Source organism: Poromitra crassiceps, assembly GCF_964638095.1.
Source record: "Poromitra crassiceps genome assembly, chromosome: 8".
Classification (NCBI taxonomy): Eukaryota; Metazoa; Chordata; class Actinopteri; order Beryciformes; family Melamphaidae; genus Poromitra; species Poromitra crassiceps.
The window spans coordinates 32,650,694-32,673,072 of record NC_139629.1 but is presented as its reverse complement, the minus strand read 5'-3'; the positions used below and the strand labels follow the sequence as shown (position 1 = coordinate 32,673,072).

The 22,379-nt window shown below is 42.6% G+C and overlaps 1 protein-coding gene across 1 annotated transcript in view; it reads right to left on the bottom strand.

Annotated features, from left to right (window-relative positions):
* Positions 1–21,977, bottom strand: part of st8sia3 (ST8 alpha-N-acetyl-neuraminide alpha-2,8-sialyltransferase 3) — a gene marked incomplete at both ends in the record, with an annotated part of 52,120 nt that extends 30,143 nt beyond the window's left edge. Inside the window, one exon of the mRNA XM_083641017.1 lies at positions 21,808–21,977. Coding sequence (XP_083497143.1) covers positions 21,808–21,977 — 170 coding nt within the window. The remainder of the gene's footprint in view (positions 1–21,807) is intronic.
* Positions 21,978–22,379: the final 402 nt, after the last annotated feature.

Genomic DNA, 22,379 nt, shown 5'->3' with positions numbered 1-22,379 from the left:
TGCGTCACTAAATTGTTGCGGTTATTTTAATTTGTATGCAGTGCTGCAGCTTGTGGGAAACAAAAGCGTGAGTCATAAATATCAAAGGGTGTAATTTATCACGGAGAGCGCGTTGCGGACGCAAAACAACGATGCGCCACGGTGCCAAGTTGCAATCCGTGCCAACTGCTATTTTACGGAGGACTTTACACCTAGTAAGACGTAGGTGTAAATTTTAAGTTCTAACTTATGCCTACGTTGTAACTATTTCACTTGGTGCAACCCAAATATTTTTAGTAGTGCGTAAACTCGGACTTAGTGAGACTTTACGTTCAAACTAGCTTACGTTTCAACTTACGCACAGCTGGTGCAACCCACTGCAGGCCACCGGGCATCAGCCCGACGTGTTAGCTTGGACGCTCACAGTCACAACACTGCCTCACAAACTTGGCTGCATCCAACTCGAGACAACTTTTCAGACCCTGGAGACAATCTTTCTCAGAAGAGACTAACGCGACAAATCTGGAGACTTTTTCTGACATGGGATTAACATTACCAGCAAGCAGCAGTTGGTTAATTTTGGTTCATAAAAAAAAATAATAATAATAATAATAATAATAATAAAAATAAAAATAAAAAATCGAACATTCAAATTACATTTCGAAAACGAACCCCCTCCCCCACATTCGAAGTTGCATTCGAATTTCGAATGAAAAGTGACAGCCCTACTCTGGACCAACATGTTCTATAGGGGATCGGCTCTGGATCAAACAACATGTTCTATAGGGGATCGGCTCTGGACCAACATGTTCTATAGGGGATCGGCTCTGGATCAAAGACGCACTGAAAATCCGATCATCCAAACCACCTCGCAAGATACGAGTGTGTTTCCAGATGTAACCAAGTGACTCCGAGTCCTTGTGAGTCCCGAGTGGTACCGACTTGTTGGTTAAACTCCCTCCCCAGCAGGGTTCGAGTTATGGGGGGCCCTATGGGGTCTTGGACCCCATAGTCAATAACACCTGTGGGACCCCCCCACAATATATATATATTTTTTTTTCCTTAAATAATTTATTTTTCAATGTAAGAATTAAATTATTTATGTTAACTAGATAAATAGGCTAAATAAGAAACTTGTTTTCAGTTTTCCAAAACTACCGTGTCAATTGTTGTTTGTATGAAATAGGCTGCATTTCACCTCCAAGACACCATGCGTCGCCCATGAGCGCGTGTTCTACTACTGCATCCCAGCTGGTGGAGAAGAAGCCAAGGTGTGTGCAACATCACGTGATATCAACAGCCTGCCCTGCCCTGGCTGAGTTAACAATTATCTTTAGCTAGTAGCGTTACCATGCAGCCGAAAAAAGGCTGAAGCCGCCAATGGGGTTTACAAGCCTTGATAACTTCGGTTTTGTAAAGAGACAAAAAACTGCTAACGGACAACAACCTGTTAGCGCGGCAGCTAGCTGCCAGGTCTGCCAGAGTCGGACCTGAACCCGATGCTGCTGCTCCGACCAGCAGCACCATACCCCTGGACAGTTCATCAGATTCAGAATTCGCGTGATGACGAGGCAGGAGAACCGGATTAGGACGCGGGGGATGCAGGCGCTGCTACTATTGCGCAACCACCACCATGCTGGGGACCCAGTCAGTGGATAACATGGAAGGCAAAATACCCCTGGTTGTTTGCAAAGGAGGGGTGTATTGGATGCATTACCTGTAAGCATGCCAAGACACTCTTACAGAAGTCATTTGGAGCGCATTTGGCCGATTCCTGGATGAATGGGACTGTAAGTAGCACTGCTCCAATGTTGCTGCTTATTTGGTGACATTCTGCTCGTACTTTGATCAATGTGTAGCTTTTGCATTTGGACTGGATTTGACAGATGTGGGAGAAAGTGTATACTTGTGGTTGTTGCAAAAGTTTATGCTTATGACTGGAGAGCAGGAGATAAAAGAGACCTGGAGAGGTGAGATGACTAGAGAGCAGGTTGCACCAAGACGACTTAAGCCTTATTTTCACTAAGACCAGGCGTAACTCCTACGCCTCGTCAGGAGGAGGCGTAGAGCCTGCCTGTAACAGAGATCTCCGCGGAGACCTTTTTGACCGTCATCGTCGTAACACCGCCAGTTCGCCGTCTTTGAAAGCACGACGTTAGATTATAACTAACTAGTTAACCTAACCCGCCTTCCAAAATGTTGCCGTTAGTTTTTTAGAAGTTAATACATAGAATTGGGAAAGTTACATTCAATTTCATTCAGACTGACTCTGTCTGCTCAATAGCCGCCATTTTTCCCCCGGAGCGAGGGAGGATGGGAGGAGGGAGGGTGTTTTACAGTAGTGGCTGAGAGAGCGTAGTGGCACAGTGCTCCAAGCAGGTCGCGAGGCACATTTTTTGCAACATCATCCAATCAGGGTGCATTCCCTGGCAATTCACATGGACGCGCATTGCTACGACCAGCATAGTTAAGACCAGACATAAGCCGTGTTGGTGCAACAGGCGTAAGTCCATGGTCTTAACTAAGACCGACGTAGGAGTTACGACCAGGCATAGTTAAGACCAGTTGGTGCAACCGGCCCCTGGAGAGGAGAGGAGATGACTAGAGGACAGGAGAGAGAAGAGACCTGGAGAGGAGAGGTAATGACTAGAGAGCAGGAGAGAGAAGAGACCTGGAGAGGAGAGGCGATGACTAGAGAGCAGGAGAGAGAAGAGACCTTGAGAGGAGAGGAGATGACTAGAGAGCAGGAGAGAGAAGAGACCTGGAGAGGTGAGATGACTAGAGGACAGGAGAGAGAAGAAACCTGGAGAGGAGATGACTAGAGAGCAGGAGAGAGAAGAGACCTGGAGAAGAGAGGAGAGGAGATGACTAGAGGACAGGAGAGAAGAAACCTGGAGAGGAGATGACTAGAGAGCAGGAGAGAGAAGAGACCTGGAGAGGAGAGGAGAGGAGTAGCTGCATCTAGACTGTTTTTTGTGAAGCATCTGGCACGTGCACATGAAAACCCAAACATAACACATGTGATATTCCCTCGGATCATTACCTCCATACGCCGAGCGTCTGTTATCCGCCTGAGACCAGTCTGGAGCCGGGTTACATGAGCTGTGTGGTCTCTGGTTCTCCAAAATTATATTTCCAAATAGGCGTTATTTTGAAACCGATTGTATATGGGGGTCTACTAGTTTCAGTACGACTATTGAAACTATTAAAACTTCATAAAGTGCTGTTAACCATAGATAGAGCCCAAACTAAACAGTTGCCTTGGCGTCGCGGATTTTTCTCCTGCTTGCTTCAGTGCCGAAATGCATTCTGGGCAGTGTTGAATTATCGTACCAGAGGGTTTGGAGGTAAATTATCATACAAATACGATAATTATCGTACGTCTGGCATTGCTGATTCTGGGTGTTTTGGAAAGCTTTCTGCTGTACAGTTTGACTGTATATTATTATTATTACAGTATGTACAGTAGCCTGAGTGACCTCACAGGTGTTATCTGCCCAGATGGCTTTTTTTTCCTTTTCTTTTAAGCACGTTGTGCCTTATAATGCCACCTTTTTATCCATATTTCTGCCCTGGGGGCATGTTTTCATTTAGTTTTTGTTTCCTGGGGGGTATTTTCATAAGAATCTAACTGTAAATTATTATTTTTTAACCTGCACCACACTCTTTAACGCAACCTGGTCCCGCTGGAGGTCACCGCGGCAACAGATAGGCGAGTCCACATGTTAACATAAAAACTCAGAGTCAGCACCTTTCACTCTGTCTGCTGCAGTCTGATGAGAGAGAGAGAATTCCGTGTGTGTGTGTGTGTGTGTGTGTGTGTGTGAGAGAGAGAGAGAGAGAGATGCAGAGAGAGAGAGAGAAAGACAGAGACAGAGAGAAGATAGAGAGTAGTATAGGGTCCAATGGACAATAGAAAGAAAGGAGCTGGAAAACAGAGGGCTGAGAAAGACTCCAGAGAGAGAGAGAGAGAGAGAGAGAGGGTGGAGAGAGGACAGTGAGTGAGAGGCAGACAGACAGACAAAGGAGACAGGCCTGTAGAGATAGGGATAGAGTAGTCTCGCTGGCCAGCCTCCTCTCCCTTCCGTCCGAGGAGTCTGGCGCCGCGGAAACAGGCAACTGGGATAAGCCCTCCCCTGCTCTACAGCTGCTCTCCCATTGGAGCGAGTGTTTCTGTGGCAGCCGGATGTCCGCTCCCGGCTTATTACAAACTCTGTCATTGGCTCTGACCATGTCAATCAGAGCGGCTTCCGCTCCCTCCTCCCTGTGTGTCGCTGTAAATAGCCCTGCCGCCTCAGTGAAAACAAAAACGCTAACTAGCTAGCAAGCTAATGGCAGAAACCTACACGCTAGCTCGTTGCTACATGCTGAAAACGGCAAGTTGGATTGTTGCAGGAAACTATTTTCCAAGGACACTGCCGCTAAGCGCCGCACATCGCAATCCCACTATGGAGACCTGCGGCGCCAGACTCCTCGGACGGAAGGGAGAGGAGGCTGGCCAGCGAGACTAGGGATAGAGAGACAGATGATGGGGAAGAGTGTGTGTGTGTGTGTGTGTGTGTGTGTGTGTGTGTGTGTGTGTGTGTGTGTGTGTGTGTGTGTGTGTGTGTGTGTGTGTGTGTGTGTGTGTGTGTGTGTGTGAGAGAGAGAGAGAGAGGAGCTGTGTTTGAGTGAATATGAACGTTCTATTCTAGTTCATCGCAGTGGGATTAAGTGACAGATGCCCTGTTTTCACACACACACACACACACACACACACACACACACACACACACACACACACACACACACACACACACACACACACACACACACACACACACACACACACACACACAGTCCATGCACAGGGAATACACACACCGGGCTGACACAGTGGGTGCTGGTGTATATGGGGATGGATGGTGTCTTATTATTCACCTTATCAGGAGGCTTCTGCATACATCATTTTGTAATCGTTATTCCGTTTTAGACCCGGAAGTAGATTACTCCTACCTTCATCATTTTTAGACTTGCCAAAAAGCTGTTTTCAAGCAAAAACAAACAAACTGTTATAAAGTTTTAATATTTTTTCGGATGAGAACCTAACATCCAAATATGTGACCAGTTTAGAATCACGCCTATTTGGACATTTTTAACGAGCAGTGACGAGCGCTGGCTGTGACCGGTCGGACTAGCTAGCAGTGAGAAACTGTTGACGTGCTTAATTGTAACTGCCGCACACCCGCTCGGCACAGCCATCGGCTCCTTGCAGCAGTAACGCTATGAGCATGTAACTGAAGTTGGCCACACTCGCTGCAGTGTAGCTGCTGAATGTTGCCAAACTTCATTCATAGTTTCCAGTTTATAACTACTCGACTCAATCACTACACTACGGGGGGTTGCGTTCAAACATTTTGCACTAAAATGTCAAGATTTTGAACTGAATCAATCAACAACAACACTACTAAATTCCAATACAATACATTGGTTTTCAGCTGAAAAAGTGATTTTAGGGTTTAGTTACTTTTACTCGTTTACTTACGGCACAAACACACTGTCTGGACCCGAAAGCAGTGCCGCACGTAAATTCAACTCGAGCAGCAGCCTGGCCATTCATACCAGAAGTGCTTTGTTTTGCTCGCCGCCAGTCACAACTTGTCCCGACTTCCTGCCTGGCTTCTCACACTCACTTCCTGCCTGGCTTCTCACACTCACTTCCTGCCTGGCTTCTCACACTCACTTCCTGCCTGGCTTCTCACACTCACTTCCTGCCTGGCTTCTCACACTCACTTCCTGCCTGGCTTCTCACACTCACTTCCTGCCTGGCTTCTCACACTCACTTCCTGCCTGGCTTCTCACACTCACTTCCTGCCTGGCTTCTCACACTCACTTCCTGCCTGGCTTCTCACACTCACTTCCTGCCTGGCTTCTCACACTCACTTTCTGCCTGGCTTCTCACACTCACTCGTGGCTCGCAGGAAAAATAGACCAGACAGCGAAACTATCGCGAGCCAGTCTAATCTGTTAACAAGGGTGCCAAAATGAAACTTCCGCGTGGCTACATGACTTTAAATTAACAGGTACATTTCTGAATCATCAAAGAGCTGACCGGCCGGGGCACAAAAAAAGATGAATGAATGTTCTGAGAATAAACAGAAGTGGGCTGATCTGTGATGAGGCAGATGTGCACTGCTGCTGCTCCTGCTGCTGAGCCTCATCCAGATGTCACAGTATAATCCATAAATCCAATCCAATCCTATCCGATGTCTGACGAACGTTTCCACTTGTTCAGATTACCGCCAAACACTAAATACTGTAAATCCAGTGTTGTCTGTGGCTGGTAAGTTAGTCTGCACTGCAGGTACAGTAAGCACACCTGTTCTATTCAAAATATCTAGTTGGCTGCTAAAATTATGAATGTGAAAGGAGATCTCCTACACATGCTTTGGAACTGATCAGTGATTGAAGAATTTTGGAAGCATATTATTACACTAACTTAACACGTTCACTGCCAATGACGTGTTAATACGTCAAAAAAAATCCAACGGTTGACTGCCAATGACGTGTTAATACGTCAAAAAAATTAATTTTTTTTTTGACCGTGGGATGTGCATCTAATCCTTTTACATCTCTTATATAAATATTGGAGCCACCGAACGTGTACAACCCATTCCACCGACCCACTAAGTGGCGACAGTGCTCTCCCAGACTAGAAAAAGCAGAGCCAAAACTGCAGGGGAACGCGCGATGAAACCATTCTCATACTGTAGAATGGATTGGCGAAAACGCTTTCGCTGTCGCGCTGATTGCTGGCGGTGAGGGATTGCAAATTTGCATAATAGATTACGGGTGGAACACACTTTGAAACACGCAGCATAAATAAGACCAGAATCGCAAAAGCTTCATCAAAGCTCTCAACCGAAACTCCAAGAAACGAGCGAGCCCATCCAGACTTGCCCAGCGGCCGCCAGCAGACAGGCACAGCAGCAAAGCAGTGAGCCTGGTGACGCGAGGTTACAGCAGCAACAGAAACGAGCTTGTGACACGCCCGCTGCAGCCAAGAAGAACACACACGGAGGGAGGAGTTTGAAGGAGAGGGGTGTTTCCTGCTGTTATGGAGGAAATTACTGTTCAAAACTATTGTTTAGATGTCTGACGTCTTACTGATGCCAAAAATGAATGGTTAAAGTGACTGTTCTATCGAATTTCACAAAAAGCCATTTATCTCAGAATAAATTTTCAGACGCTGAAACCATGCTGTATTCAAGTGCTAATGCCTACATAACTACTAACTCTACAAACTAACTCTTTTAGACAGAGAAAGCACACATTCTATTAGTTCTTTTTAGATATTTTGTGTTCACAAAATCTTAGCAGAAAATAATCCTCAGGTCTTGAAAGATGAGCCAGAATCCTCAAAAAACCCCTCTGGCAGAAGCTACCTACAGTAAAAAAAAAAAAACAGCTGGCAGTGAATGTGTTAAAAGATAGTAGGATCTCAAATTGAGCAGGACACAAAACTGTGGATATTGGGGGACATGAGCTCTGTTTATGTGAACCAGTACAAGAAATACTCTATTCTACTCGCTAGTACTGCAGTGAAACTAATCAAGTGGAAATCACAAGTTTCACTATCCCCAAGGTACTGGATTAATCCCTGTGTCTCATTATACTCCGGAAAAGATATTGTATAATGTATGTATAATGAGATAGTATAATGTATGTATAATGACATAGTGAATGCTCTGTATGAAAGCAGGAAAAGATATTGTATAATGTATGTATAATGAGATAGTATAATGTATGTATAATGACATAGTATAATGTATGTATAATGACATAGTGAATGCTCTGTATGAAAGCAGGAAAAGATATTGTATAATGTATGTATAATGACATAGTATAATGTATGTATAATGACATAGTATAATGTATGTATAATGACATAGTGAATGTATGTATAATGACATAGTATAATGTATGTATAATGACATAGTGAATGCTCTGTGTGAAAGCAGGAAAATATATTGTATAATGTATGTATAATGACATAGTATAATGTATGTATAATTACATAGTATAATGTATGTATAATGACATAGTGAATGCTCTGTGTGAAAGCAGGAAAATATATTGTATAATGTATGTATAATGACATAGTGAATGTATAATGTATGTATAATGACATAGTGAATGTATGTATAATGACATAGTATAATGTATGTATAATGACATAGTGAATGCTCTGTGTGAAAGCAGGAAGCCCTACTGTAAGTATAAAAATAAGGCATTTAACATCAGGCCTGGATGGAAGGAGCATGTAGCTGTGATACATGTAGAAGCTCGTGATGCCTTCAAGCTATGGGCTGTGGCAGGCAGACCCAGTCAAGGGCCTGAGCTCGACAATATGAAGCTTGCTCGTTTATAAGTATGCCATATGCTTCATTTGCAAACATGAGCAAGCCATGAGGGCTGACTCCACGGCCCAGAAGCTGCTCAATAATAATGTTGTGGACTTTTGGAAAGAAGTCAGAGTTTTAAACAGTTGTAAGTTGTCCTTACCATGCACTCTAGATGGCATCTCTGGTACATATAATATTGTGGGGCTATGGCGAGAGCATTATAGCTCCTTATTTAACTGTATAAAAGTGATATATATGCCTGATAATATTGAGAATAATGATTCATTATGTATTATGACTCATGAGGTATACCAAGCCATGCAAAAGCTATCAAATAACAAAGCATGTGGCCTGGACCACATGACTGCTGAGTATTTGAAATATGCCAGTCTGAGGCTAGCTCCCCTTCTGGCCATCAGTTTTACTGGTTTTATGACCCATGGCCTACTACCAGATTCTATGCTATCTGTTCTGTTGGTCCCTGTTATTAAGGACAAAGCTGGGAAAGTTGGTAGCTTGGACAGCCCATAGCTTTAGCCAGCATTCTGTCTAAGGTCCTAGAACAAATCTTGCTGGATATAGTTAATGAGTCTATTAACTCTTTAGATAGGTACCGACCTGTGTATATTTGCCCTCAAGGAGATTGTAAACAAATATAGAGGGCAAAACTAGAGATGCACCGAGTGCCATTTTCTTGGCTGGTTCCGATTTCCGATTTTTGAATAGTCTGACTTGCCGATACCGATTTTGGCCGATTCCGATTTTCTTTCTAAGAACAATAATTGACGGGTTATTTTTTGACGTTATTATTATTATTATTTTAACTTTGCTTTAACCCATTGATACCGGATGCAGCATTTGCGTGTATATCCCTTTAACACCGACGGCAACGGGCATGTCATTTTACCTTTCATGCCGGCTGCGACACAGACGCGTAGTACGTGTATATCACTGTTTCAAGACATGTGACCGATTACATGCATCATGATTTGCTGAAATAGACGTGGCGGAGGTGAAATGCATTGTGGGTTTTGTAGTTTTTTATTTTTATTGTTGCCTCGACCCTGTGGACAGTTTTTCAAAGCTCGAACTACACAGAACATCAAGGAAGCGCCGGTCCAGCAATACTTCCCATTAAACTTTAGGATGAAATTAATGCTGCTGACCTAATTTCAGATTTATTTATCTCATGTTCCAATCTGCAATAGCCTCAAGGTTTTACTGCACGTTCTTCTGCTGCACGGTGGCAATTCTGCATGGCTGCGTCTCAGACAGTAAGCTAAGTGAATGCTAACGCTGATGAACTGAACGGAGTATAACTTACTTTGAGGACGAAGACATCAATGAATAAGAAGATTCCACACCCATATTATGATGTGACTGTTGACACGCTAGCCAAGGCTCATTGGGTGAGTGACTTTTGGCGAATTTGCCGTATTTCAAGACGACTGCAAAACGGAGGTCGCTAACGTTACTTTTTTAACGATAACGTTAGGCTGCAGTAATTGTCAAGGGTTCAACAAAACCTATTTCCTCAGCTTCTATAGTAGCTATCAACATGAAATAAAAAGCATTTGAGAGCTTAAACCCGTGGCTTTTTAGTTGGAAGGGTTACATTTGCCGTAATCTTGATTAACATTTCTTAAAATGCGTTAGAATCTTTATTTTTATTTTTGGGGGTTAAAAAAAAAAAAAAATTAACGTTAGGGCAAATATAATACGAAAAGCCAAAGGGTTAAGCTCTCAAATGCTTTTTATTTTATGTTTATATGTGCTATAGAGCCTGAGATATGAAGGTTTTAGTGAACGCCGACCGCTCTGGCAACTTCTCCGAAAAAGGCCGGTTTACAGGGGCTGTTTACAAACGTGCAGTAGGTTTAGAGGGCCAGTCTAGAGAAGGCGCGCCGGTATCAATGGGTTAATAGAAAATTAAGATTCATGTCACATTTCTTATCATTTGCATGAGGTAGGACGATCTCACTCAAAAACATCTCAAAATAAAAGTGTTCCAGGTTACTGGACAGAGTTTTTAAAATAAACTAATAAAATAAAATAAATAAACATCAAAATGTTATCCATGGACAAGGAGTTTATAGCCTATAGGTCTGGAGCCCAGACCTTTGAAGCCATGCCCACTCTACAGTTGTGGATTTGGCTGTTCTTGAGTAGATGAGGAAATGAGTTTGAGTTGACTCAGTTTGAATATCGTAGTTTACACACAGAGTCCGTTTTTTTTAATCCGCCATCCGAAAAAAAAGTCATCACGCACAGAAAATCTTGCACACTGGTCCGATGCGTTTTATTATTATGTTCGTCGTTCTATTCGCAATACGAAACAAATAGTCCTCTCCTGTATCCATGTTACAACGTGACAGATAGCAGCAGCAGCTGATCTGCAGCAGGCAGCGGTGATGTGGACTGCAGCTGGTCGGGGAATGTAACCTGGACGCAGAGCTCAATAGTAGGCCTACCTTCACTTCGCCAAGCCGGCTGTGTTGCGCTGTGGCCGGGGAGAGAGAGGGGCCGGTGAGGTGAAGCGAGCCGCTCAGACTGGAGTGGACTCCAGCCGAGCGGGACTCAGCAACGTACCCTGCCCCTCCGCCACTTATTTTCAACTTGCATGTGTGACAAACTGTAAAATTTCCACAATGAGGAGGACATGCTGGCGTGTGTTTCCTTTTGGCTGCTTGGGGTGCGCGCAATGCGTGCATCGTGCAGCTGCAGGTAATTGACCAAACAAAAAAAGGAGAAAGCCGACCGGCGCACAGAATCAGCTATGTGGACTGACCGGCGCCGGTCACCGGTCGAGGCCGATCAGCTGAAAATCGGCCATTTCCGGTCACGTGCCGATCAATCGGTGCATCCCTAGGCAAAACTCATCTGTCCTCATGTGTTTTATAGATGCCTCTAAAAGCCTTCGACAATGATGTGTTTTTATAGCCAATGTTTATTATCAATGAATTTGGGGTGCCTTTCCCCCGTGTTTCTCTCCCTCTCTCTCACCCAGGTGTCGTCTGGACGGCTTTGAGTCTTAAATTTTCTCCAATACACCGGGTCATACCAAAAAGTTTGGCCAAGAGGGGTGTTGTTGGGTATAGTTGCAGAATTCCGAAAAGCAAAAATAAATAAATAAAATAAAATAAATATATATTTTATCCATGATCATCAATTGCATTTTCGCATCACTGATGACATCACTCACTGATGACATCACAATTGGTGAATAGATTGTGGGAGATATTATGGGAGATAACGAGACCTTGCTGAGGCAAAAACAGCTCTGATTGGCTGTGAGTTTGAAACCCCTGGAAACTTCTGGCACCATTAGTTTCTTTCTCTGCACACGTTAGAATACGTTTCCATCATCCATCAACACTCTCACACAGTAAATCAGAGTTGATATCAGAGTTGATATAAAAACTGTGATGATTTCTTACAAACTGATTTTTGATTCAAGACATTTTTCTCATTATTGTGAAACCTTGACAGTTTCTCAGCTTGGAGATTGTGCTGAACAACAGGGATGTACAGTATAATGCTGTTTACCAGCAGGCTATAATTAAAATCCCGGTGTGGCTGCTCTGGTGGAAGATGAGTTGTTCATTTAACGTCTGACACAGTACGTCTGTACAGTATGTGAGCCATATCCTGATATATATTTAAGCAATATAGCATGAGAGCCAGTGTGTTGTGGCAAATATATCCCGCTGATCAGCTGTTATCCCACGAGGCCTGCGGCCTCGTGGGATAACTGCTGAGCAGCGGGATATATGCCACAACACACGCAGCTCGAGTGCTATATTGCTTTTATAAAACGGTTTCCAAGTATGATAATATAATAATAATAATAATACTATAAGTCCGACTGGCATGGCATTCTGGTAGAGTCAGTTGAAACACTACTGTAAGGCGGGACCGCAAGAACGTGCGGGTGATTTGATTGGATCGTTCTGGAGACTGAAGTTGACATTGGCCAATCCTGGCGCTTGCTGAGAAGCTGAGAGCTTTCTGGAAAGCCCGACACGCAGCTCGAGCGCAGCGCTGCATTCTCAGTGCTTGCTGAGAAGCTGAGAGCTTTCTGCAAAGCCCGACACCAACTAACGTTACGGGGTTAAATGCGTGGTTAAATGCGGGGTTAACAGCCTTTTTTTTGCAAAGAAGGCTTTAGCCCGCGTCTATTCTTGTACAAAACATAATTTTCTGCGAAGTATTAGTAAAGTTATAAGCGAAGATCGATTCACAAGGACCTGACAGCTGTCTCCGCCATTTGTTTTTTCTACATTGTCATTTGAGGTAACCAAAGCCTTTTAGTAAGAGAGTTGCCATGGCAACTCATAACCCATGGCCATGGGTTATTGGAGTGGGTTACGGGATTTATACAATGGCTGTGAACCAATCAGATTGCTTGATTTGAGAGAGCCGTTTTATAAATATATATACAGTATATATAGCCACTTCTATAAGTGATTTGGTGTGTATGGTGAGATTTGGGGGAGCTCACTGAGATTTTGGGAAAACTGGCTCGAGGCGCCAGGGAAGGGGGTGTGGCCCCGACCCCAGCTCCCCGGTCTGCACAGTCAAGGAAATTGATCCAGAAACATTATTTTTGTAGAATATCCCAGCAAACATTTTCACGTAGAACGACCTGCACATCAAACCAATATATGTCAAGTCAGGGTCTAATTATAATGAAACGGAAATCCCAGCGACATCAATCCTGTCCATCCCCACAACGTCAAAATATACTGCTCCCACAACAGCTATATTCACTTATATGTGCCCCTTATGCATTCAGCAGTGTTACATATAGCCTACGCTATTTCTAGATTTGCTACATTAAAAAAAGTATGACCGTGTGCAGGATTTGAACCCGGAACGCCGGCATGATAGCACATTTCTATTACCTCTGCGCCATCAAATTGCTGAAATGGATCATGGCACGTTGAACGAATCGTGCATTCCTCTATAACTGGGGACTGGTAATCTTACGACTTCAAAGGTCATGAGCTGGGTGGTGACGTCATCAGAGCTGGTATTTCCCATTCCAAACTCGTAGGAGTCTCAGCAGCCCCAACCTCAAAACTCCAAGATGGCTGCGCCGCGCAACAACAGTAGTAGTAATCGTAGTAATATTGTTTAGCACTTCTGTAAAAAGACTGAGTCTGGTTAATGAATGCACTGTAAAAAGACTGAGTCTGGTTAATGAATGCACTGTAAAAAGACTGAGTCTGGTTAATGAATGTACTGTAAAAAGACTGAGTCTGGTTAATGAATGTACTGTAAAAAGACTGAGTCTGGTTAATGAATGCACTGTAAAAAGACTGAGTCTGGTTAATGAATGTACTGTAAAAAGACTGAGTCTAGTTAATGAATGCACTGTAAAAAGACTGAGTCTGGTTAATGAATGCACTGTAAAAAGACTGAGTCTGGTTAATGAATGCACTGTCAAAAGACTGAGTCTGGTTAATGAATGCACTGTCAAAAAACTGAGTCTGGTTAATGAATGCACTGTAAAAAGACTGAGTCTGGTTAATGAATGCACTGTAAAAAGACTGAGTCTGGTTAATGAATGCACTGTCAAAAGACTGAGTCTGGTTAATGAATGCACTGTCAAAAGACTGAGTCTGGTTAATGAATGCACTGTAAAAAGACTGAGTCTGGTTAATGAATGCACTGTAAAAAGACTGAGTCTGGTTAATGAATGTACTGTAAAAAGACTGAGTCTGGTTAATGAATGCACTGTCAAAAGACTGAGTCTGGTTAATGAATGCACTGTCAAAAGACTGAGTCTGGTTAATGAATGCACTGTAAAAAGACTGGGTCTGGTTAATGAATGCACTGTAAAAAGACTGAGTCTGGTTAATGAATGCACTGTCAAAAGACTGGGTCTGGTTAATGAATGCACTGTAAAAAGACTGAGTCTGGTTAATGAATGCACTGTCAAAAGACTGGTCTGGTTAATGAATGCACTGTCAAAAGACCGAGTCTGGTTAATGAATGCACTGTAAAAAGACTGAGTCTGGTTAATGAATGCACTGTCAAAAGACTGAGTCTGGTTAATGAATGCACTGTAAAAAGACTGAGTCTGGTTAATGAATGCACTGTAAAAAGACTGAGTCTGGTTAATGAATGCACTGTCAAAAGACTGAGTCTGGTTAATGAATGCACTGTAAAAAGACTGAGTCTGGTTAATGAATGTACTGTAAAAAGACTGAGTCTGGTTAATGAATGCACTGTAAAAAGACTGAGTCTGGTTAATGAATGTACTGTAAAAAGACTGAGTCTAGTTAATGAATGCACTGTAAAAAGACTGAGTCTGGTTAATGAATGCACTGTAAAAAGACTGAGTCTGGTTAATGAATGCACTGTCAAAAGACTGAGTCTGGTTAATGAATGCACTGTCAAAAAACTGAGTCTGGTTAATGAATGCACTGTAAAAAGACTGAGTCTGGTTAATGAATGCACTGTAAAAAGACTGAGTCTGGTTAATGAATGCACTGTCAAAAGACTGAGTCTGGTTAATGAATGCACTGTCAAAAGACTGAGTCTGGTTAATGAATGCACTGTAAAAAGACTGAGTCTGGTTAATGAATGCACTGTAAAAAGACTGAGTCTGGTTAATGAATGTACTGTAAAAAGACTGAGTCTGGTTAATGAATGCACTGTCAAAAGACTGAGTCTGGTTAATGAATGCACTGTCAAAAGACTGAGTCTGGTTAATGAATGCACTGTAAAAAGACTGGGTCTGGTTAATGAATGCACTGTAAAAAGACTGAGTCTGGTTAATGAATGCACTGTCAAAAGACTGGGTCTGGTTAATGAATGCACTGTAAAAAGACTGAGTCTGGTTAATGAATGCACTGTCAAAAGACTGGTCTGGTTAATGAATGCACTGTCAAAAGACCGAGTCTGGTTAATGAATGCACTGTAAAAAGACTGAGTCTGGTTAATGAATGCACTGTCAAAAGACCGAGTCTGGTTAATGAATGCACTGTAAAAAGACTGAGTCTGGTTAATGAATGCACTGTAAAAAGACTGAGTCTGGTTAATGAATGTACTGTAAAAAGACTGAGTCTGGTTAATGAATGCACTGTCAAAAGACTGAGTCTGGTTAATGAATGCACTGTCAAAAGACTGAGTCTGGTTAATGAATGCACTGTAAAAAGACTGGGTCTGGTTAATGAATGCACTGTAAAAAGACTGAGTCTGGTTAATGAATGCACTGTCAAAAGACTGGGTCTGGTTAATGAATGCACTGTAAAAAGACTGAGTCTGGTTAATGAATGCACTGTCAAAAGACTGGGTTTGGTTAATGAATGCACTGTCAAAAGACCGAGTCTGGTTAATGAATGCACTGTAAAAAGACTGAGTCTGGTTAATGAATGCACTGTCAAAAGACTGAGTCTGGTTAATGAATGCACTGTAAAAAGACTGAGTCTGGTTAATGAATGCACTGTAAAAAGACTGGGTCTGGTTAATGAATGCACTGTAAAAAGACTGAGTCTGGTTAATGAATGCACTGTAAAAAGACTGAGTCTGGTTAATGAATGCGCTGTAAAAAGACTGAGTCTGGTTAATGAATGCACTGTAAAAAGACTGAGTCTGGCTGTGTAACACTTTATTTTGGATAGTCCGCCTACAGAGAGTCTACAGAGTATTTGTATGATTTCAAAAGCTTATTAGTTGACATTAGGGCTGCTCAATCCTCCCTATTTGCATATCGTCCCATCGTGGCCATTAGAGATTGGCGATAGATAGGGGTGTCACAATATATCGTCCCACGAAATTTCGCGATAGTAAAACGTCACGATATGTATCGTTGAGATGAAATCTCATATCGTGATTTTTTTTTTTTTTTTTTTTTTCTTCAAAAGTAGACAAAGAAACGTCTTTGTTTGTTGAAGTTCAATGTGTGGAAAGTAGTTCAGTTGAACAAGTCTCTGAAGAGACACATGAGAAGTTATACAGGAGAGAAACTATTCAATTGAGTTTCTGGCAAAACTGTTTACTTGACAGGAAAAACTGAAGATGCATAAAAAATAGACTAAGAAAAGTCTTGTTGTTTGAGTTTGAAGAAAAACTGAAGATGCATAATGAGAATTTATACTGCTGAGAAACCTTTTAGTTCAAAGTAAATATAAGTGACGGTGTAACTCATTCTATTTCAAGATAAGCCTTATCTCCAATCTCATGTTTTTTCTAGTTGTTATTGTAATAACAATTTCCCACAACAGCATGTTTTGTATTTGTGCATTTCAAATAAAATACTACTTTTCCAGTCATATATTGTCATTATTCAAGTTTAAAAAAATATTGTTAAAATCGTATCGTATCGTATCGTTATCGTGAACCCAGTATCGTGATACGTATCGTATCGTGAACTGAGTGTATCGTGACACCCCTAGCGATAGATGATCAGATCGCCATAATCTATTAATTAGCCGTCATTTTCATTATTATTATTATTTTGATAAAGAGACCTATTCCTATTTAAGGATTTAAGGCCTGTAGAAGAATAATAAACGTAGATTATGCCTTTATATGAGAAAAGACTCGAGACCGACCCCATGTGTTCTGAAGCCGCCGCCTTCCATCGGCCTCCCTCTTGCTGAACTCCATGACTTGTTTTCTGCAGTCTACTTTTCCATCTTCATTTTGCAGGATTTCAGGTCAAGTCACTGTTGCACTGTTGCACTCTGGAGTCAAGTTGGAACGAGATCTCCATGTTATGGCCGGCTGCTACTATCCTCGTGTCACCCAGAGCACGGCAAATAACACAACCACTTCCGTTTTTAGCCTTCAAAATAAAAGCACGCAGTGCAAAATAAACTGTGAGGAACCTCCATAAAATAGCTTACACATCAACAATACTGGTTGTGATGTGTTACGATTACATATGGAGTGAAACTAGTCTAAAGCATTACTCAAAATGTATATTAACATTAACGTGAAAGCCCGCGGCGGAAGACATACTTTTACATTCTGGCTGACTTGACGGTGCTGCAAAGAAACTGGAGAGGAAGACGAGAGAGCAGATGCTTTCCTACTCACTCTGCTGATTAACAGCTCTGCCAGAAACATATCTTAACAGTAGGGTGCAGCTTCTAGAGATTTTTTTATAACGTCTTATGATAGAGAATTAGTTAAAATCGCCTTAAATATCGATGTAGAAAAGCCAATTGCCGATCACTCCCTTCAATGGTCAATTTACGATTTAATCGCAAATCGCAGCAGCCCTAGCTGACATTCAACAATTCAACTGTTTCACTTTTGTCTGGAGAGGTGTAACAGATTACTATAACCTATCTGTGACAATTCATGAACATACCTACATATTCTCAGAATAATTTGTAGCTCCAGGTGATGAGAATCAGGTGTGTGGAACAGGAACCAAACAGAATGTGTTAAACATCTACAGACAAACATCTACAGACAAACATATACAGACCAAAGTGAAACAGTTGAATTGTTGAATGTCAACTAATAAGCTGTTGAAATGTCACTACAACTACTCTCTGTAGTGTGAACTACCCTGATCTCAATCTTCCTTTTGGGGGAATTCCCTATCCTAGCCTATGCAGATGCCCTCCTCTCCACTGTATGAAGCCCTAAGCCATCTCCACTGTATAAAGCCCTAAGTCACCTCCAATATAAACCCCTCCCCTAAGTCATCCAAGTCTGGAAGCGCCAAGTTAAGTCCCTAAGTCACCAAGGCTGAAGGCCAGGCCAAGTTGGGAAGAGCCAGCCGTCAGTTGCTGTAAGACGCCAAGTTGAAGGCCAGTCAAAGTTACGGATTGATCTCAATTAACCACCGGAGATTAGATCTTCCTTTTGGGGGGATTCTCTATCCTAGCCTATTCAGATGCCCTCCTCTCACCTCAAGAAGAGCGCCACCTGACAAGGGAGTCATACGCCAAAGTAGTTGCCATGCTCGCCATTTGCTAAATAAAGCCGCTTGTTAAATCTTACTGACTGGCCTCTCATGATTGAATTGTTACCTCATGCTTAAAATACACTACAAGAGTTTCCCTCCGATTTCACATAGGATTTCCAGTTGGGCTCAGTCTGTCTTTGTTGACTCTAGTCTGCAGTTGTTGTGGGCAGTTGTTGTGCCAATTAGCAGCAAAATCTGTTAGTGTATTATGGGTACCGTTTTTCTAATCGTCATGTGTAAACTGCCTCCCGACTCCAGTCAGAGCCAGTCAGAGCCACAACGATTATATCAAACATGTTTGAATTTCTCTTGTAATGTAAACTGGTTCAACGACTCAACTCAACTCAACTCAACTCACAGGTGCATGTGGAATCTCATCAATATCCAATGAAATACTAGGAGGCAATGAGCCAAAAGCAGTCAAATAGCTCGTCTTCATACAATAGATATTTCTGATACCAAGGCACACGTGACTAATAGAGTTTAGTTTAGTTTAGTTTAGTGTATTAGGATCCCCATTAGTTGCAGCAGGATGCTACGGCTATTCTTCCTGGGGTCCGATCAAATAGAGGGAAGCATCAACGAAGCTAGTATGCCGGTTGCTCACGGTTAAGTCAGAAAGAATAAAACCGAAACTTCCCGTTACAAATTTCAAAATAAAAGTATACCATTGCAACCGTTTTGTGTGTGTGATCCGAAATACATACTGTGAATCTTCACTGGCCTCACGATTCGATTTGATTACAATTCATCTGTCAACGATTCGATTCGATTCGATTCCACGATGCATCTCGATACAGCTCCAACAGTATTGCAGCTCCAAGTATCAAATCCTCAATTTTCTGTATTATTACTGCACATGGCTACTTTTTCATCAATTAATACAAGCAGTCAGATAAATATCAAGTCCCTTTTTTACTTTAAAGTGCTTTAAAATCTGAATGTCAACAGAAATGTAAACAAACGATTCGATTCGATTCACACGTCCGCATCGCGATGCATCGATTATACGATTAATTTTGACACCCCTACCAAGTACCAAAGAGGAAATGAAGAACACATTTGCGTAGAAACCTGTTTTAAATTAACGTAATGATGTGGCTCGAAAAGTCAATTTTAACCCGTAGTGAGTCATGCATTAATACATTGGTGTTTTTATTTAGAAACTACAATTGTCCAGTGGTGTATGAAGTACTCAAAAACCATACTTGATTAATAGTAAAGATATCTTCCCAGAAAAAGACTTTGGTAAAAGTCAAAGTCACTCATTAGAATATTACTTGAGTAAAAGTCTTAAAGTACTTGATATTTTCTGTACTTAAGTATCAAAAGTAATTTTCTGATATTAAATGTACTTAAGTATTGAAAGTAAAAAGTACAAGTAAATGCTGCTAAAAAGAATCAAGCAAAAGACATGCCTGGGCTTGAGTGGAAGTCTATTTCTTCTTCTTGACTTTTATAGTTGCTGGCAAATAACGTTATGTTGCATTACAGCCACCAAATGGACTGGCGTGTGGATCGTGATTAACGTAACTTGCAAACTAGGAGGACTGATTTGCCAAACCTGATTGCTTGCAGGCTATGCAATTTCTCCTGATTTTACTTTGTAACTAAGATGCTTGGGGGAAATGTAGTGGAGTAAAAGTATCCATTTTATTTTGGAAATGTAGTGGAGTAAAAGTGAAAGTTGACAGAAATATAAATACTCAAGTAAAGTACAGATACTCAGAAAAAATACTTAAGTACAGTACTTAAGTATTTATACTTTATTACATTACACCACTGCAATTGTCTAGCTTCCGTATGGTTAGTATGTTCACGTCAGTTTGCTGGTTATTTGTGTTGTGGGTTCAAGACACCGTCTTGTAACTTGAAAGACGTGAGTTTGGTGGGCGCACAGTCGGGTAGTGTATTTTGATCTGTGATTCCAGTCGTGTAATGCATTTTAGTGAGTTTTTCAGTTGTGATAAACAATCTTAATGAAAAGGTCGTGTAGTATTAACGCCCAGTCTTTTCATAATCAGGTAAGAATTCAAAGTCGTCTAGTGTATGGGGACATTCACACCAAAAGCGTCTTTTTTCAGTCAGAACGCTATGAAAATCATGTTGAGAGCGCTTCCATTGTGCACAAAACACCGCGCACGGAGCGTTTTTTTTTGCGCTCCGTTTGTTTCCCCCTGTAGTCGCGTGCAGTACAGATCAGAACACAACGACCACACGGACGGTAGCCAGCTGGTTTTGTATGTTTGATGTTGTTCACTGTCAACATGAAAGCCAGATTATTGCTAATTCTGGCAGCAGCGGAGGTTGGAGGATCCCTCGGGAGGAGAGAAGGTAGGAGGAGTGGAAAACACGAGCAGCGCGCTTTTCCTCTAATGTTCAACTTTTTTCAGCTTTAAAACGCCAACAGCGCTCCTCCAAAAACAACAGACGCCACCAGCGCTGAAACGCCAGGTGCCTTCATTAAAAGAGGAGCACGTTTAGCGCGTCCTTACATAGAGAATGAATTGTAGAAAGACGGTGGCAGCTCCAAAAACACTTTTGGTCTGAATGTCCCCTGTATCTAGGCTATAAGGGTTGCTGCGGGCTCTCTGTAGGCCTCATGCAGCAGACAGAGAGGCCTTCCTCACATCTGTGTCACACAATATCCACCTCATCAGAGCGCGACACCGTCCTGATCTGCTGTCCCAGTGTTTCAGCTGATCTGCTGTCCCAGTGTTTCAGCTCTGCCCGAGCGGGGATTCTCTCTTAACAGTCCTCATCTGACCCCATGACATCTTTATGCCCTATACCATGTATATATATACAGTATATATAGTATATATATATATATATATACCATGCACAGACGACTGAGATACAACTTGAATAAAAGCCAGCGATAAGATGAGAAGCTTTTGTTCACTTCTTATGATGGCTCTGTTACAGCAGCTACTGCGGACTTCCTGCAAAACGACGACAACACCAACGAGACTGATTGTTATACCTAAGTTACCACGCTGCCTGCGGGTTAACATCACTTCGCGTGGATATAAACAGGCAGCACGGCTGTATGGTGGTTAGTGCTGTTGCCAGTGATCAGTGGTAGTGGTCAGTGGCAGTGGTGGTCAGTAGTACTGTCGCCTCACAGCAACAAGGTTGTGGGTTCGAATCTCTACCCATGTCCTTTCTGTGTTGAGTTTGCATGTTCTCCCCAGGTTTGCGTGAGTTTCCTCCGGGTGCTCCGGTTTCCTCCCACAGTCCAAAGACATGGAGTGTTTGTGTATGTATCACATATAATGTATAATCTAGTAAAAGTATATGATGTATGCATTATATGTATGTAACCTATATGATGTGTGTAGATAGGCCTATGATGTAGTATTTATATACTGTATATGATGCTATGTAAAGGCCTTTGAGGCATGTTTGTGATAAGGGGCTATACAAATAAACAACAACAATTAAACAACAACAACAACAACAACAACAACAGTTCATGTGGAACTAAAGTGCTGCAGGCGGACTCACCGGAAGCCTGGTGCGTGGAACATGTAGGTCCTGGGCCCTCCGTTAGGCCCCTGGTACCTGGGCGTGCTGAGCAGGAAGTCCTTCTTGATGGACACGTAGCTGATGAGAGAGAGGACGAGCAGGGCCAAGCTGAACATGATGAGCCCCAGGGCGCTGGCCAGACGCACCATCCTGCCTCTCTGCTGGCATCCCCCCAAAGGAAGGACCACAAGACTACCAACCAGCCAGGACGCTCCCCCCAGAGGAGGACTACCAAGTACCAGCCAGGACGCTCCCCCCAGAGGAGGACAACCAACCAGCCAGGACGCTCCCCCCAAAGGACTACTACCAACCAGCCAGGATGCTCCCCCCAGAGGACCACTACCAACCAGCCAGGACCACGACACAGAGGGGGAGGAAGAGAGAGCAAGGACCCAGGTGCACCGCATCAGCGGCAAGACGAGCGCGGGGACGTGGGAGAGACGTAACGTCACGGTCACGGTCCATGTATGATGAGGAGAGCTGGAAGCAAGAGTGGCCACATTTATACTAGGGCTGGGCGATATGGACCAACAATTGCATCTCTCTATTCT